Genomic DNA, 13,872 nt, shown 5'->3' with positions numbered 1-13,872 from the left:
GTTCATACAAAGCCGTCGCCCATTCGTTTCCTACGTCGCAGATGTCTTCTGGCGCTTTGCGGCCTGCAAACAGTATATCTGCGTCATGATGAGATTGCCTGGAGCTATAGCATTACTTACCTTCGTCAGCTTAGCAGGTGCTTTGCCTAACAGGAATGTGACTATTGCAGTACCGGAAGGATTTTCGAACCACGGCAAGGAGGATTTATTCTGCGTTCCGACACATTGGTACCAAATCCTGACGTTCTTTGCCGTCAATTATGTTGCGCATGCTGCGACGGTCAAGTCTAGACCCGGGCAGCATTATCATCATACCATTCGCGATTTTCTGCTTGCTCTCGCGTTCCCTTTCTCAGGGGTCTTAAGGGCAATTGAGACTCTCTCGCGAGGATCCTGGCCCAGCGAAAAAAACCTCATAAAGGCTGCTCGTGCTGGTGCTTTTTGTGTTGTTGCAAGGGACCAAGATTGGCAGGAAACTCCTCTGGTACGAAAGGCTATTGCGAAGACCCTAAAAGAGATTGGACCAATCATTCGAGACCAAGAAAGGCGTCGTGTAGCCCAACATGCCGATGAGTATGTTCAAAGCAGCTTCTACTTCCACGATAATACTTCGGAGCGTCACGTGTCCGAGGACATAGCCCTCGAGTATCTTCAGCCTCAGGCTGAAACCTACGTTGATACGACTACTAACAATCATGGTCGGTACAATCCTCAACGCCGAAACTCTTTCGACAAAGTGGTCTTCTCCAATGATGTAAGGCAATTTCAGCCCCTCATGGAAGACAGTAATTGTCCGAAACCGAGACATAATTCCTTCCTGTAAGCCTGTCTCTTCCGTTTCTCAAATCCTATTGACCAGTCTTAGTGGGATCAAATGGATCGTTGAGCGGGGTTCGCGTAGCTACCGCCGGATACATGGTGTCTGCCGGCTACCGAAAGGCTACAGTCTCGCATGGCTACCGAGTAACGCGAAGGTTGTTAGTGCAGTCAGTGGTAACAGCAGAGACGTGACGATTTGCTCTTCCTACAACATTCCCAAAGCAATAATTGCAATGGTCCAAACAGTCTATGGCTCTATTACACTTTACCGAGCTCGTGGTGATCAAATTCAGCGCTATGGATATGTGGCATTCGGTCTGACGGTAATTCCGTACACATTCATGTCGATCGTGAACTTGTGCGTCAATATCTTAGTGCCAGACTACCCGACACTCTACATCGTACGATCTTTGGAGTCGGATGAAGCCCTTGCGTTAGGAGGCCAAATTGATGGAGCTATTGGTCGAGTATCTCAAGATGATCATGAACGCCAGCAATCTGGTGGGAGCTCTCCTAACTTGTTTGTACCAGATGATGTTGGTTCCAAATCGACACCTGAAAAGCCTCTGGTACATGAAGAAGGGTTAAACTATAGAGGACTAAGTGCACAATACCGTGAAGTTGCGTATATAACACCTCTAGCCCAGCTCCGAGACGCTTCATTCCCGCCTTTTGAAAAGAATGGACGCGAGCGCTGGAGCATTCGGAGGCAAAGCATCGTGACTCCTATTGTTGCGCACATCATCGGTGGTATTCCATTCATAATCATCGGTATACTGACGCATTACGACCCTGGCCGGAGCACTCAAGCTCAACGGCTTTGGATAATGATATGGCTCGTGAGCGGTGTAACGATTGGGCCTCTACTTGAAGGACGTCTAAACTTGCGCTTTCTCGATCCAAAAGATGCATACAAGTTCATGTTCAGTGTAATCTCTGTGATTGGCTATATTATCTATCTTCCGGTAGCTATCGGAGCCTTCGTGGTTATGGGTAAGATGATGATGGTATACGGATCTTGTTCTGTAGTCACTGAGCTGGAGACTTAAGATATTCTTCATCGAGCTTTTTAGAAAGCGGTTCCACTGCGATGTTCGTTCAATGATTGGTACGGTCATCCAGAGAGCAATCGCAATCATGTGTGCTTGTTGATGACACAGGGTCTTCACTTTGATGGCCAGATGTCACTGATGTGCACGGCGCGCAATGTTCAAACGGAAAAGAAGAAAGATATGGCGAGTCTCTGATTCGTGATTGAATTCTTGATTTTGGAGCTAGCACGCCTAAAGCCACTAGCTTTCGGTATCACATAAGGCGGCACTAATGGAAAGCCGATTGTATCTGCTTACACAAGCAACTTACAAACATCACGAATGGTGGAATGGGCAAGATATACATATTTACCGTTCGCCATGGGGCTTATTCAATGCTCGTACCTGCGAACATCCTGTTCCTCACTCCACACCTCTAAGTCAGTACTAAATTTCTACTCGTTATCCTTTGTCAAGAAAATAGGACCTCGAACATCAGAACGATATTGATGGCATCTGTAACCCCCATTCTTCTCGTCCTCGGCGCAGGCTCAAATGTCGGAGCCGGCGTAGTCAAAGCCTTCGCAGCCAAAGGTTACAAAATAGCGACAACCTCAAGATCCGAAAAAGGGAAAGACGAAAACACCTTTCATGTCCAAGGCGACCTCTCTGACCCGAACTCTGTTCCCACCATATTTCAAAAGGTCAGGGAAACTCTTGGCCGCCCATCTGTAGTGGTGTATAATGGTCAGACCACTCTCAATTCAAGCCCTCGATCTCAGCACTGATGAATGTCCAGCCGCTGCATTGACAGCAAACGAGCCAAAAGACCCGCTTGCCCTCTCTGTGAAGGATCTCGAGCACACTCTGTCAATCAACACCACAAGCGTCTTAGCAGCCGCCCATGAAGCCGTCACGGATTTCTCTCAGCTACCCGCCACCGCATCCAAAACATTCATCTACACAGGTAACAGGCTGAATATAGCGCCAATCGCGCCCCTTCTCAGCTTGGGCATCGGTAAATCAGCCACTGCTCATCTCATACACTCGGCTTCCGAAGCCTACAAGGAAAAGGGTTTCAAGTAAGCAGAACCTTGTCATACCCACAGCGGGAGAGAGAATTGACAGTATCAGGTTTTATTACGCAGACGAGCGGAAGGCGGATGGAGCTCCCGCGTTTGCTATCGACGGAGACGCGCATGGGGAGGTGTATTCGCAATTGGCGGAGAGCGAGGGACAGGGGCCATGGCTAGCAACTTTCGTGAAGGGAAAGGGGCGGGTTGATTTCTAGAAGAGAGGCCTCTTAGGCATCCTGCGGCTTGCATGTAGAGCTGTATTCCAGAGCGAGCATCGTTCAGCGGTGACAATTCGCCAGATCATGAATCGTCGTTGAATTAAGATTTATCTTGGTCAGAAATGTTGCGTTCCCTCGGGTGGAATTGATTTCCAAGCACAAGTCCGCGCTAACGACTAGCTTTCCAGATTGTCCAATCACATTTCATCATGACGATTGACAGGCTTGGCATGGCTACCGTTAAGTTTTGATACATCTCAATCACTCTGATGGTTATTTCATTATTCTTAGCACAGGATGGCAGAAGGTCAACCTCATCATCAGCACAATCTCGCTCCCAAGCTCAAGCCCGAATTTGTAGCTGCCCTCGCCGAACTCGAGAATGCACACAAAACGTACGGGTCAAACAGCGCTCAAGTAAAAGCTTGTGGGGAGAAAGCGCAGCTCTTTTTGTTGGACAACGAGAAGATGTATGAGCCAGACGACGACAGCGCCTCAACAAACCCGCACTCGCAAAGTAAGGACAATCCCAAGCAGGACATGAAAGCAGCACATCAGACACCAGAACCTAGGTCTTGATTTGCTTCCCCTACAGCAGCTAGCTAGAGTAAAGTATGTAAACGTCAGATGAAGAATGCGTAACTGTTTGCTCCTCCACTATGCTCATCCGCCTAGTATCCATCTCACAAGCACACACATGCTGAAAACTATCCCAGATCCCGTAATGGCTCCAGGAATATCGACCCTCACAAAATCAAGCTTGCCTCCATATGTCATCCTGGAAATACGAGGTCCGTCGGTCGTGACTTCGTCATTATTTTGGCCCCTTGAACGCCTGGTATCATGATTCCTGTATCTGTGTTTGTCTGGCCGTTGACCATCGTCTCTATCTCATGAGCGTACGTCGATGCCAGCCCTCATCCTCCTTTTCTAATGCTCGGAATGTAACGATGTATCAGTCTTTGATTTCCTTCACTCGATCAATGGTTTTCTCGCATGTCCGACCATGGTCAGTCCTAAGCAGTGCAGCGAATTGTAATCCGCGGGTCTCACGATTGTCGGAGCCGGTAGCATTGGGTTGTCGGGTCTCAATTTCGCAGCATCTCGCGCCGAAAGCTCGATTGTCTCCATCTCGGCCTTGCAATCTGTGTGGTCATGGGGGCAAACAACGATGCGTTGACGGAGTGTGATGTCTTTGGCTGAAGTCATGTGCGCCTTCCACTGACATTAGCATTCATAGTTTCAAATGGAGGATCGGGCAGATTTCACCTTGACTGTCAAAAAGTACTCAATCTTGTACAGACTTGCTGCAGTTGTAAACCCACTAACGCTGTACATGGGAAAAGCCTGCTTTCCCCGTGGTATAATCCCGTCGCTATCCCTGACGTCTTTCGCCGGAAATACCAACCCTAGGTTCGTGAAGTAGCCCGATTCTGGCATCTTGACACCTACTGTCTGCGTCTGCTTTGCCAATTGCCTGACTTTTGTTTGCGGCACATCTCCTTCATGATTGTATGTGATTTCTTCCTCTATTCCGATCGTAATTTTTTGAATGGTGACTTTCTTGGCTTTGTTGAGCCAGTCAGGGTTGGGCGACAGTTTGAGGTATACGCTTACTGGGTCCGAAGGTCCGTACGACCACCGAGGAAGGGATATGCCAAGTGTGACCAGGTGATCCGTGACCGTTTCTGCCGATTCAGGGCGATTGAACATGCCGAAGGTGGACAAATTGTCGTATCTTTGGAGGGGTACGGGTTGTGCATACTTCTTCTGCTCCGAATGCCCTTGCTGAACCAAGACCACCATTTCATAGTATGTTTCTGCAGTTCGACTCGTCAATTGGAGACTCGCCGGAGGAATGCGCCGTGATTGCTCTTCGCCGCCTCTTCCATAGGGGATGAATATGACAAATGGTAGGTCCATAGAATAGACTTTCTCGTATTCTTTGCCGGCAGGACACCGGAACAGGAGCATTTCCTTGCCTACTATATCCACAATATCTTTTCGTGGTGCAGCCAAATGCTTTTTGGTGACTGAATCTGCAGAAGGATGGATGGTTTCGCGTCGCTGGAGACATATTGTGACGAGTGATATGGCGACAGGAGCATCGACTCCCTGTAGTGGACGTATCTCTACCTTGCCTTCTATACGTGGCTGGCGGAGGGTAGAGTCAGTCTGGATTGCTCTTATTGAAAATCATGGCACATATCGCTTGCTTACCAGCGTTGCGGATATGCCTGGGTAGCCAACCAAATAATTACTGTTGGGAGGACCGCAGACGCGGACGAAGGCTGTCATTGCTGATTATCAACCTTTCTAACCCGCCCATAGCATTTTGGTAGCTATACAATAGCTTCAGCATAGGGTCTGATTGCCCATCTGTTGCTCCTTGTTCATCAGATGTTGTTCGAGACCGCCTCTTTGTCGACGTTTCCAGTCAGACAACCCCTGCCTAGTCCAGACTTTGATAGAGCTGACAGCCCGCCTAGTAGGCGCAAGCGGGGCCACTGGTCAACAGCAGATGAACGTCAATGGATCGCAGCGAGATGCAGATTGTTCTGTCGTAGGAGCGTGAAGGTGCGTTGCGGAGGAGTGAGTGGCTTAAGGTTGCGCCGCCACGATATTGATGGTCCCAAGTTCCTCCCGTTGGGTCGCATCTTGGCCGCAGCTGCCGCAAATACACTACAACATTAGTCCGAGCCAATAACTTCTTTCCAGACTCAAGCAGTCTTCCTTATGGTGTAGCTATTGAACAAATGGTGATGATGCTGTACCGACTCAGCCATGTCAGTAAATCTTCGGACCACGATCGGTGATATCAAGATTGAGGTATTTTGCGAGGCTGTCCCAAAAACTGCTGAGGTAGGTTCCTCAGCTTTCGTCGCTCTTCCTGTGTAGCTACTCATGACCTTGTAGAATTTCCTCGCTCTGTGTGCTTCGAACGCCTACGATGGCTCACAACTCCACCGTTCAATCAAAGGATTCATGATTCAAATGGGCTCTCCTGCAGCTGGCGGCCCCAAAATTAGCACCTCCATCTGGGGCAGCAACTTCGATGATGAAATTCGACCCTCACTACGGCACAACGCGCGTGGTATCGTCAGCATGGCAAATAAGGGACCAAGCACAAATGGCAGCCAATTCTTCATTCTGTATGCGGCGGCACCGCATTTGGATGGGAAGAACACTGTGTTTGGGCACATACTCGGGGATGAGTCTATGCGAGTGCTTGCTGAGCTAGAGGAAAGGGAAGTTGATAAAAAGGGAAGGATGAAAGAGTTGGTCAACATTGAGGACATCAAAATCCATGCAAATCCTCTTGCAGGATAGGTTTGGCCAAACGACAGGTGATCTAGCCAGCTTGGTCGAGCATTACAGGCTTGTAGCCCCGACTTGAATTTAAACTTTTGTAAGGGCTCCTTTCATTAACATCGAGACATCAAAACACCTCTGGGTATCGTGAGTCACCTGTGTATCAAATCTATCCCACTCTATGCGGTTCCCGAAGACGATCTTGCTGCGTTTTTTAGCTTCGTTCTGTCAGAGTTCCTCCTCCTCCTCCTCCTCTTGGTCTTCATGTTTTTGATGATCTTGGCGTCTAGATTGCAACTCCCCTTCGCTTTCTTTGGCTTTGATACCTACAGGCTCTCCGACGTACTCGCCTTCTTCGTTCAAATGGGTCCTCATGTCACTCAAACCCAGGGCATCGTTTTCTTCCTCGGTCCTTTCATATTCTTCAATACGGACATTTGGATCTTTCCCGGGATCGCCAAATTCTTTGCAATAGCTAGCAGCCAGTGGATCCTCCATCTGTATCGTGAATTGTACTTTACCTTCGATGGCATTGTCCAGTTGTGAAAAGAAGTTCTCCCACGTGGTCTTCTTCTCTTCTGGCATGGAGTCGAGCGCGTACTTTTCGGCATCCGTGTCGTATATGTCTCTCTTCAGGTCATCTCTGACTTGAGTGATCAATCCTTCCACGGTAGTGAAGCGACCGCCCATCGTGCCAGGTTCGACCACAAGCTGACATTCTGGAACTTTGAGAATGCACGATTCGGATTTCAATATATCTCGTGACAAATCCTCAGGCCCTTTCACATCAAGGAAGATTCGCTGACCCTTTTCCGGAACGTCGCCTCCAGTTTTGACATCCGAGCTTCGATAGTTGCAAAATTCACACCGAGTCGTAGAAATTACCACTTGCTTGAAGTGAGGGATATTTACCATTTGCAGAAGCATATGAGCGTCCATGTTGCAGCCAGGGCATTGGATGGGGAGGTCGTAAACTTGGCCTTCAAGAATATCGACGTCCTCTAGGCCCTCTCCAGTATCCGGCCCTACCTGCGGTACAAGTTCCTCCTTACCCGCAACAGATTCCTGATCACCACCTAAGCCCAGAGCTATGTTTTGTTCAGGACTTCTTGAATATCGCTCATTGACGTACTTGCCTTTTACAGCCGAATCGTGCAGTGATGGTTCAATTGAAGAATTTCCAGCAGGATCGTCGATTGAGATTGTAAATGGTAGATTACCGCCATTTGACATTCTGATTAGTGACTGGACGACTGCACTAATCTTCTCATAGTTTGCCGGATCTACCTTCTTGCGATCTTTCTGTCCAGCCTCTAAACCTACGAGGACTTCAGTAAGTACACCCTCGATGGTGGTTAGCCGGCCGTTCTTGGCAGGAATTTCGAGTTCCAATTCGCGGATGTTCAGTGTCGCAGTGTCACTCTTAACGAGTTGCCGTTGTAAGTCGTCCTCATGAGTTACTTTGAATATATATTTGGAACCCAGCTCCTGGATCTGTCCAGCCGGTTGAATTTCATTGTTTCGAAAAGAGCAATGATCACAAAAGAAACTCATGAGGATGACCTCGCGGAAAAATGGTATTTTAGTTAGAAGCAATCTGGTCATTCCCTAAAGCACATTAGGGCAAGGCTTTCACGCTCGCAAGGTTGTCAGTACGTTTTCCTCGCAATTCATGCATAGACTCTCGATTTCATCTACGACCTTGACTCTATCATCTTCAGCGATATCAGTATCTTCATCGTCTATCTGAAGACCCATGACCTGCTTTCCGATCGCGGCAAAGAGGTCGTTTTCGTCATTTTGTGCTCGAGTTGAGCTTGTGTATTCATTTGTTGCGTGGTCGGCCATGTTGATCAAGCGAAGAACCCAACTAGAAAGATCGTAAAGCTGCCTGCAGCCTCTATTTGTAGTGCTCTTTTGAGTCAACCACTCAAGCCATTGTTGAGTCACAACCACATTAGGAAGTGACGGACGCTAACAATTTCATGCGGCGGAAGATGACGCACTTCCCGTTCAGCGCTAGTGTATAGTCTCAGCCCCTTTAATCTCAGTTATAACGTGCCACAAATTGGATCTGATACTAAAAAATTTTGGACTCTGGATCCTGTTTAGACTTGCTCAGCACAACGATTCGCACGGCAAAAACGTATTGAAAAGAGTGGGATTCGAACCCACGCGGTTTCCCACTACGGTAGATCATGCAATTTCTTATGATTGCCTAAACGTAGCGCCTTAACCACTCGGCCATCTTTCCATTACTGACTTCAATCTTGGTGTAAGTCTGTATATAGCTTGAAACGATCCCTGATGCCGTGTGCCGCCAGCAAACCAGCTGAACAACCCGCAGCCTCAACATTTATGAAGCCTTTCACTGCTCAGGATCCTTTGAGGAGGTAGGCATTCGAGTCATTGCTTGTGCCCGAGCCTTACTTAAGCTCTGAGATGGGAAGATATCTCTTGCTGTCAGATCTCGTGATTGTTTGACGTTTGCGCAAATAAAGATTACTTCTCAAGCTATCAGGATGGACGACTTTTCATCTGCCATTACGTTCTGTAATGTCTGAAGGAGCAGGGTGGGCACGAAATCCATGTGTCATGAGGCCTGTGAAATTGTTTGTGCCTTGTGGCTTGGTCAAAATCGTCAAGACTCAATTGGAAAGCAACAGTGAAAAGTTTACCAAGCCCAAGATATCCACATCAGATGACATCAAATTTCGTGTCGTTTCTTTCAAGTTTCGCTTCGAGTACTCACAAGCAAGGCAAGAGAATGGATGTGCCATTCCAGAAGATCTGGACGTGTTGGACTTGTGCGGTTTAGCGGAATTCGCTACGGAGGTTCGAGTGTTGACGTACGATGCACTCAATGAGCATGAACAAATGAGCGCTATTCCACACTACCGTGATGGCTCAACAGTCGAGAGTCCGTTTACCAAAGTTCTCAGAGATTGGTTTCATTCAGGTCTGATGACAGAGATCAATTTGAGGACTAAGGAGGGCGTGCACGAGGATTTACAAACGCTTGAGAAAAGCCTACGGTCCTACACTATCTATCCTCCATTGATGCTACTAGCCAACAATTGCTTTAAAGACTGGCCAAGAAATCTGGTGGACATTCTCCGGTCCGAACGTGGCACGAAACTATACGAGTTACTCTGCGAAACATTTAAAGTCACCCACATCGGCCTTCGAGGCGAAATTTCACCGATGATTTCCCACGCCGGAAAGTGTTCAAATACAGCAGTGTCAAACTGCGTGTTGGTAAATGTTCGAAGATCACCCGTATCATTTACACCACTCTACGGCGATTTTGGGCCTTTGTTACTGCTCACTCAACGCCCAAGCCAGGACGACTTTGCACAGGCATTTTGGTGTTCGGTACGACAGAATGGTATCATTCAAACTTGGGCGCCACGGTACACGATGTTTGCTCGTGGCAACATCTCTGAGAAAAGCCGAGTAACAGAGCTTGAGTCACTAAAACCAGAAAGACTAGGGTGTGCAATCGGACATACAAGCGCTGTAGACTTGTACGCTGGGATCGGTTACTTTGCTTTCAGTTATGTGAAGGCAGGTGTTTCTACTGTACTCTGTTGGGAAATCAATCCTTGGAGTGTCGAGGGATTGCGACGGGGCTTTAGGGCAAATAGTTGGCCCTTGCTATCTCTCCGACATGGTGAAAGCATTGACTTTTCGGCAATAGAGTCGAGCAAAATGATAGTGTTTGAAGAGAGCAATGAAAACGCTTCAGAAAGACTTGATTCGATCAGACAGAGAATTGCGCCTGTCAGACACGTCAATTGTGGCTACCTTCCTAGCTCACAATCAAGCTGGAAGACAGCAATCGAAGTTCTCGACAAAAAACAGATTGGCTGGATTCACGCTCACGAGAATGTTGCAAAGGATGACATTGGAAAGCGAAAAGCACAAATCGTCTCTATCTTCGAAGGACTAGTTGCAGAGTCAAGAAGTCAGAGAAAGCTAGTGAATAGCCGGGTAGTGTGCGAGCACCTTCAGCGCGTGAAATCATATGCACCAGGTGTTATACATTGCGTTTTCGACATAGCAATCGTGCCAATATAGCGCTAAAATGGAGTAATTCTAGTGTTTTACACTGCATGTCTTGGATGATCGTTGCAAGCACTCTGTATCAAGCAGGGCTTCAGTACCTTCTGAATTTCTGGGGTATATTTTGCTCTACAATCTGCATGCGATCTAGCATGGCCTGCCGCTCAGCGGCCGCGTCCATCTCATCATGTTTTCTGAAATGTTCGATGTCTTCAGGATGCGTAAGATCTTCCTCCTTGGTATCTGGTTTCTTTAGCTACTGTGTTACTTTTGCAGGGGAGAACCTACTCTCGTCGTGATATTTCTCAAAATGATGTATCTCATATTCGTATTCATCATCGCCATGATGCCCAGGTCCCGTCTACCCAGAATTCTATTAGCAAAAGCATTGTGTTGTCGTAGTAGACCGCTACTCACCCCGAAGTCCGGTAACCGCTTTCCCTCATCCCGCCATCCCTTCATCCATTCATCCCTACTCACGACGCCATCTCCATCTTTATCAAAAATATCAATCACGGTTTTCACAACTTCGTCCTTCTTTTCCTTCGTCACCTCCTTCGTGCTTTCGTCATCTAGTCCGTACGTCCTGCGCACTTCTTCTTTTGACCAGAGACCGTTACTGTCGTAATCATGTAGAGTGAAGAATGAGGCGGGATCGAGGTTCGCTATGTGGTGTTCTTCTGCCATGTGCAGCGTAGCCCAATCTGCCTCATCACTGGAGAGCGGCGCTTGTTCATGGCCAAAGAGGGCGTTCACCGGAACCAGGAAAAGCAGGCAGAAGTGTATGAAGATCGAAAGAGACATTTGAGCGCTACGATCGTGGACAAAGCGGTCATGAGTGTGAAGCATTCTATTCATTCAATATTCAGGAGGTTTTGGAGGTCTTCTTAAAGTGGTCAGCCGTAGAACACGTGCTTGCGCACCACACTAATTTTTGAACGCGTCCTCCCGCCAGAGGACCAACCTCCGCTCTCCCAGGTTCCTGGGTACGACTCAGCTATGCCAATGCCTCTTGCGGATCTCATTGAGATCAGCAGTTCCGAGGATGAGGCGGTGACTGACGTTTTAGCACAGGGTAATAAAGGTCTGGTCACGAATTCTAAGTATCCCAACTCGCCAAAAGAATCGCTTTTTCTTCAAGACGACTTCGATACTACGATTGAGGTTGACGACAAATGGGAAGCGGCGCCAGCAAAGAGACGCAGATTGAGTCCATTGACCGACCACACAGCGGTGTCTTACGCCTCCAAAGTTACTGCACCCCATGTCAACGCTCTTGCCAAAGTCAAGTCAAGTGTGGACATCGTAAACCGCACAAAATTCACCGGCGACATTGCTGAGGATGATCCAATTGTATTCACCTCGTCTATACATGGTAGCGGGGCTGGTCTTCTCCTTTCTCAGAAATCTGCAACAAGATCTTCGGGAAGTGATGCCTCGGATGACGAGTTGCCCAACGACATATTCGACGCCGCCAAAAGATTGCCTCAGCTATCCAAACGTACTGCATCACTTCTTGGTTCTTTATCGAGAGATAGTGCTCAGATGGGCTCTCGGATAAACAAAAAGAGCGGCGTTCACCGATCAAAAGATAGCGGGATGAAGAGAGGCGTAGAGTCAAAGCGGACTGGATCCAACAACGTCGATTCAGAAGGTGCACCGAAATCGAAGCCTTTGAAACTCACGGAGGCTGAGCGGCAGGCCAGAGAGAAAGAAAAGGCAACGCTCAAAGAGGCTAGGGCGCGTGAGCGAGAGTCTGTTAAAGCGCAGAGGTCAGAGGATAAAGAAAAGGAAAAAGAACACAAGCGATTAGAGAAACTTGAGAAGGCGAAGGAAAAGCAAAGGGAGACCGATGTTGCTGAAGCCAATCGGGTGAAGGTTGACAAGAAAGACACAACGCCCCAAATGATCGTCGATCTTCCCGCTTCTCTCGATGGCTCTTCGCTAAATACTCAAGTCAGAGAATTGCTCAAGAATGTTGGAGCTGATGTTGCGTTGTATCAGGGCGCTACACCGAATGTTATAAAGTGGCGACGGAAAGTCACGAGGAAATGGAATGATGAACTTGGGTACTTTCAGCCACTTGCTCAGACTGTGATTCAGGATGAGAAACATATCCTTTGCCACATGACAGGCAAAGAGTTTGTATCACTAGCAGCAACTGAGGCTGGTGACGATGACCTTGAGACACATGTTGCTAAAATGAAAAGCGCACATCCTGGCTCCATGCCCATCTATTTGATAGAAGGTCTAAGTAGCACGATATCGAAAAGTAAGAATGCACAACAACGTGCGTGGCAAGCACAGGTTCATCGGCAAGCTGGTATAGTGATCGAAGATTCCAGCTCCAAAGGCAGAAAACGCAAGCAGGCCGAAACGGAAGTCCTGGACGAATCTAGGATAGAAGATGCTCTGATGCGCTTGCAAGTCCTCCATGAATGTCTGATTCACCACACGCCTATCGCAAAGGAATCTGCGGAGTGGATCATGAACTTCACCCAGCACATCTCCTTGATCCCGTACAAGTAAGATTAATTGAATCTGGAGTTGATTAAAAAAGTGGCTGATGACTCACAAGGCAGCAAAAGATGAATCTTGCGACAGGCTTCTGCATGGAAAACGATCAAGTCAAATGCGGCACTGACAAAGAAGACACCTTCCACAAGATGCTGCAGGAAGTGGTGCGAGTCACACCACCAATAGCCCGAGGGATCGCATATAAATATGCAAGTGTCATTGCTTTGATGCAGGGCTTTCGAGACGGTGGTCAATACGTGCTTGAAGGCTTACCGGTAAGCATTCCACCTCCGCCATTCGTCGAGCTTCCAAATCTGTAGGCTAATGAATTTGGTAGAAGCGAGCCATTGACAAGAATGAAGTGGACGGAAACATTGGGCCCGCCCTCAGCAAGAGGCTGTACAAAGTCTTCATGGGGACTGACGAGACGTCCGATGATGTGTAAGTAGCAATGCAGGATGCAGCACATTGAAATGAACTTCGGCCCATGGACACGCAGATGGAGCGGTATTTATTATTTGTATGAGACATGATACTATCCTCACTTATTCAAGCCAATTCGCACAAACGGCAGATCAGTTGGTCTAGATCCCCGTAGCTGCAGCTGTAGCGCAAAAGTTCGCGGTTGTTCGCCTAGTGTTACCCAATCGGGTAATAGCGATCAGATTCACCGGATCGGTATACGAGGCGCTGACTCCTGACTCCTGACCCATATGATCATATCAACATCTGTCCTTGCATCACGTCGTCGCTGAATGCGTATACCTTGTTGTGATGTTTAAGTTGCGGCTCAGCACTTGTATTGTCGATTTGAGGCCTTGCAACAGCAGTCTC

The 13,872-nt window shown here is 48.0% G+C and overlaps 9 protein-coding genes and 1 non-coding gene across 10 annotated transcripts; 6 read left to right on the top strand and 4 right to left on the bottom strand.

Moving 5' to 3' along the window:
• Nucleotides 1–85: 85 nt before the first annotated feature.
• Nucleotides 86–1,868, top strand: KY384_007840 (uncharacterized protein; the record flags this gene model as incomplete). The annotated part of the gene is made up of 2 exons (XM_044816329.1): nt 86–819; nt 866–1,868. The coding sequence occupies 2 exons, from the start codon at nt 86–88 to the stop codon at nt 1,866–1,868; spliced, it is 1,737 nt and encodes a 578-aa protein (XP_044666969.1).
• A 726-nt stretch (nt 1,869–2,594) lies between these two features.
• Nucleotides 2,595–3,141, top strand: KY384_007839 (uncharacterized protein; the record flags this gene model as incomplete). The annotated part of the gene is made up of 2 exons (XM_044816328.1): nt 2,595–2,932; nt 2,985–3,141. 2 exons carry the CDS (start codon nt 2,595–2,597, stop codon nt 3,139–3,141), a joined length of 495 nt encoding a protein of 164 aa, XP_044666968.1.
• Nucleotides 3,142–3,353: 212 nt separating this feature from the next.
• Nucleotides 3,354–3,723, top strand: KY384_007838 (uncharacterized protein; the record flags this gene model as incomplete). Its single annotated transcript, XM_044816327.1, has 2 exons — nt 3,354–3,388; nt 3,441–3,723. The coding sequence occupies 2 exons, from the start codon at nt 3,354–3,356 to the stop codon at nt 3,721–3,723; spliced, it is 318 nt and encodes a 105-aa protein (XP_044666967.1).
• A 393-nt stretch (nt 3,724–4,116) lies between these two features.
• Nucleotides 4,117–5,442, bottom strand: KY384_007837 (uncharacterized protein; the record flags this gene model as incomplete). Its single annotated transcript, XM_044816326.1, has 3 exons — nt 4,117–4,359; nt 4,414–5,298; nt 5,365–5,442. 3 exons carry the CDS (start codon nt 5,440–5,442, stop codon nt 4,117–4,119), a joined length of 1,206 nt encoding a protein of 401 aa, XP_044666966.1.
• Nucleotides 5,443–5,928: 486 nt separating this feature from the next.
• On the top strand, nt 5,929–6,474 carry CYP10 (Peptidyl-prolyl cis-trans isomerase cyp10; the record flags this gene model as incomplete). Its single annotated transcript, XM_044816325.1, has 2 exons — nt 5,929–6,006; nt 6,061–6,474. 2 exons carry the CDS (start codon nt 5,929–5,931, stop codon nt 6,472–6,474), a joined length of 492 nt encoding a protein of 163 aa, XP_044666965.1.
• Nucleotides 6,475–6,684: 210 nt separating this feature from the next.
• KY384_007835 (uncharacterized protein) lies at nt 6,685–8,304 on the bottom strand (the record flags this gene model as incomplete). The annotated part of the gene is made up of 2 exons (XM_044816324.1): nt 6,685–8,064; nt 8,113–8,304. The coding sequence occupies 2 exons, from the start codon at nt 8,302–8,304 to the stop codon at nt 6,685–6,687; spliced, it is 1,572 nt and encodes a 523-aa protein (XP_044666964.1).
• A 302-nt stretch (nt 8,305–8,606) lies between these two features.
• On the bottom strand, nt 8,607–8,710 carry KY384_007834. Its single transcript has one exon. It is a non-coding gene; the product is annotated as a tRNA-Leu (tRNA).
• A 302-nt stretch (nt 8,711–9,012) lies between these two features.
• Nucleotides 9,013–10,536, top strand: KY384_007833 (uncharacterized protein; the record flags this gene model as incomplete). Its single annotated transcript, XM_044816323.1, has 1 exon — nt 9,013–10,536. One exon carries the CDS (start codon nt 9,013–9,015, stop codon nt 10,534–10,536), a length of 1,524 nt encoding a protein of 507 aa, XP_044666963.1.
• A 79-nt stretch (nt 10,537–10,615) lies between these two features.
• Nucleotides 10,616–11,325, bottom strand: KY384_007832 (uncharacterized protein; the record flags this gene model as incomplete). The annotated part of the gene is made up of 3 exons (XM_044816322.1): nt 10,616–10,764; nt 10,810–10,882; nt 10,939–11,325. 3 exons carry the CDS (start codon nt 11,323–11,325, stop codon nt 10,616–10,618), a joined length of 609 nt encoding a protein of 202 aa, XP_044666962.1.
• Nucleotides 11,326–11,520: 195 nt separating this feature from the next.
• On the top strand, nt 11,521–13,483 carry KY384_007831 (uncharacterized protein; the record flags this gene model as incomplete). The annotated part of the gene is made up of 3 exons (XM_044816321.1): nt 11,521–13,046; nt 13,100–13,313; nt 13,376–13,483. The coding sequence occupies 3 exons, from the start codon at nt 11,521–11,523 to the stop codon at nt 13,481–13,483; spliced, it is 1,848 nt and encodes a 615-aa protein (XP_044666961.1).
• Between the last annotated feature and the right edge of the window lie 389 nt (nt 13,484–13,872).

Source organism: Bacidia gigantensis (assembly GCF_019456465.1).
Source record: "Bacidia gigantensis strain McMullin 20006 chromosome Unknown contig_278, whole genome shotgun sequence".
NCBI classification, from domain to species: Eukaryota; Fungi; Ascomycota; class Lecanoromycetes; order Lecanorales; family Ramalinaceae; genus Bacidia; species Bacidia gigantensis.
This window is presented reverse-complemented; position numbering and strand designations above follow the sequence as displayed.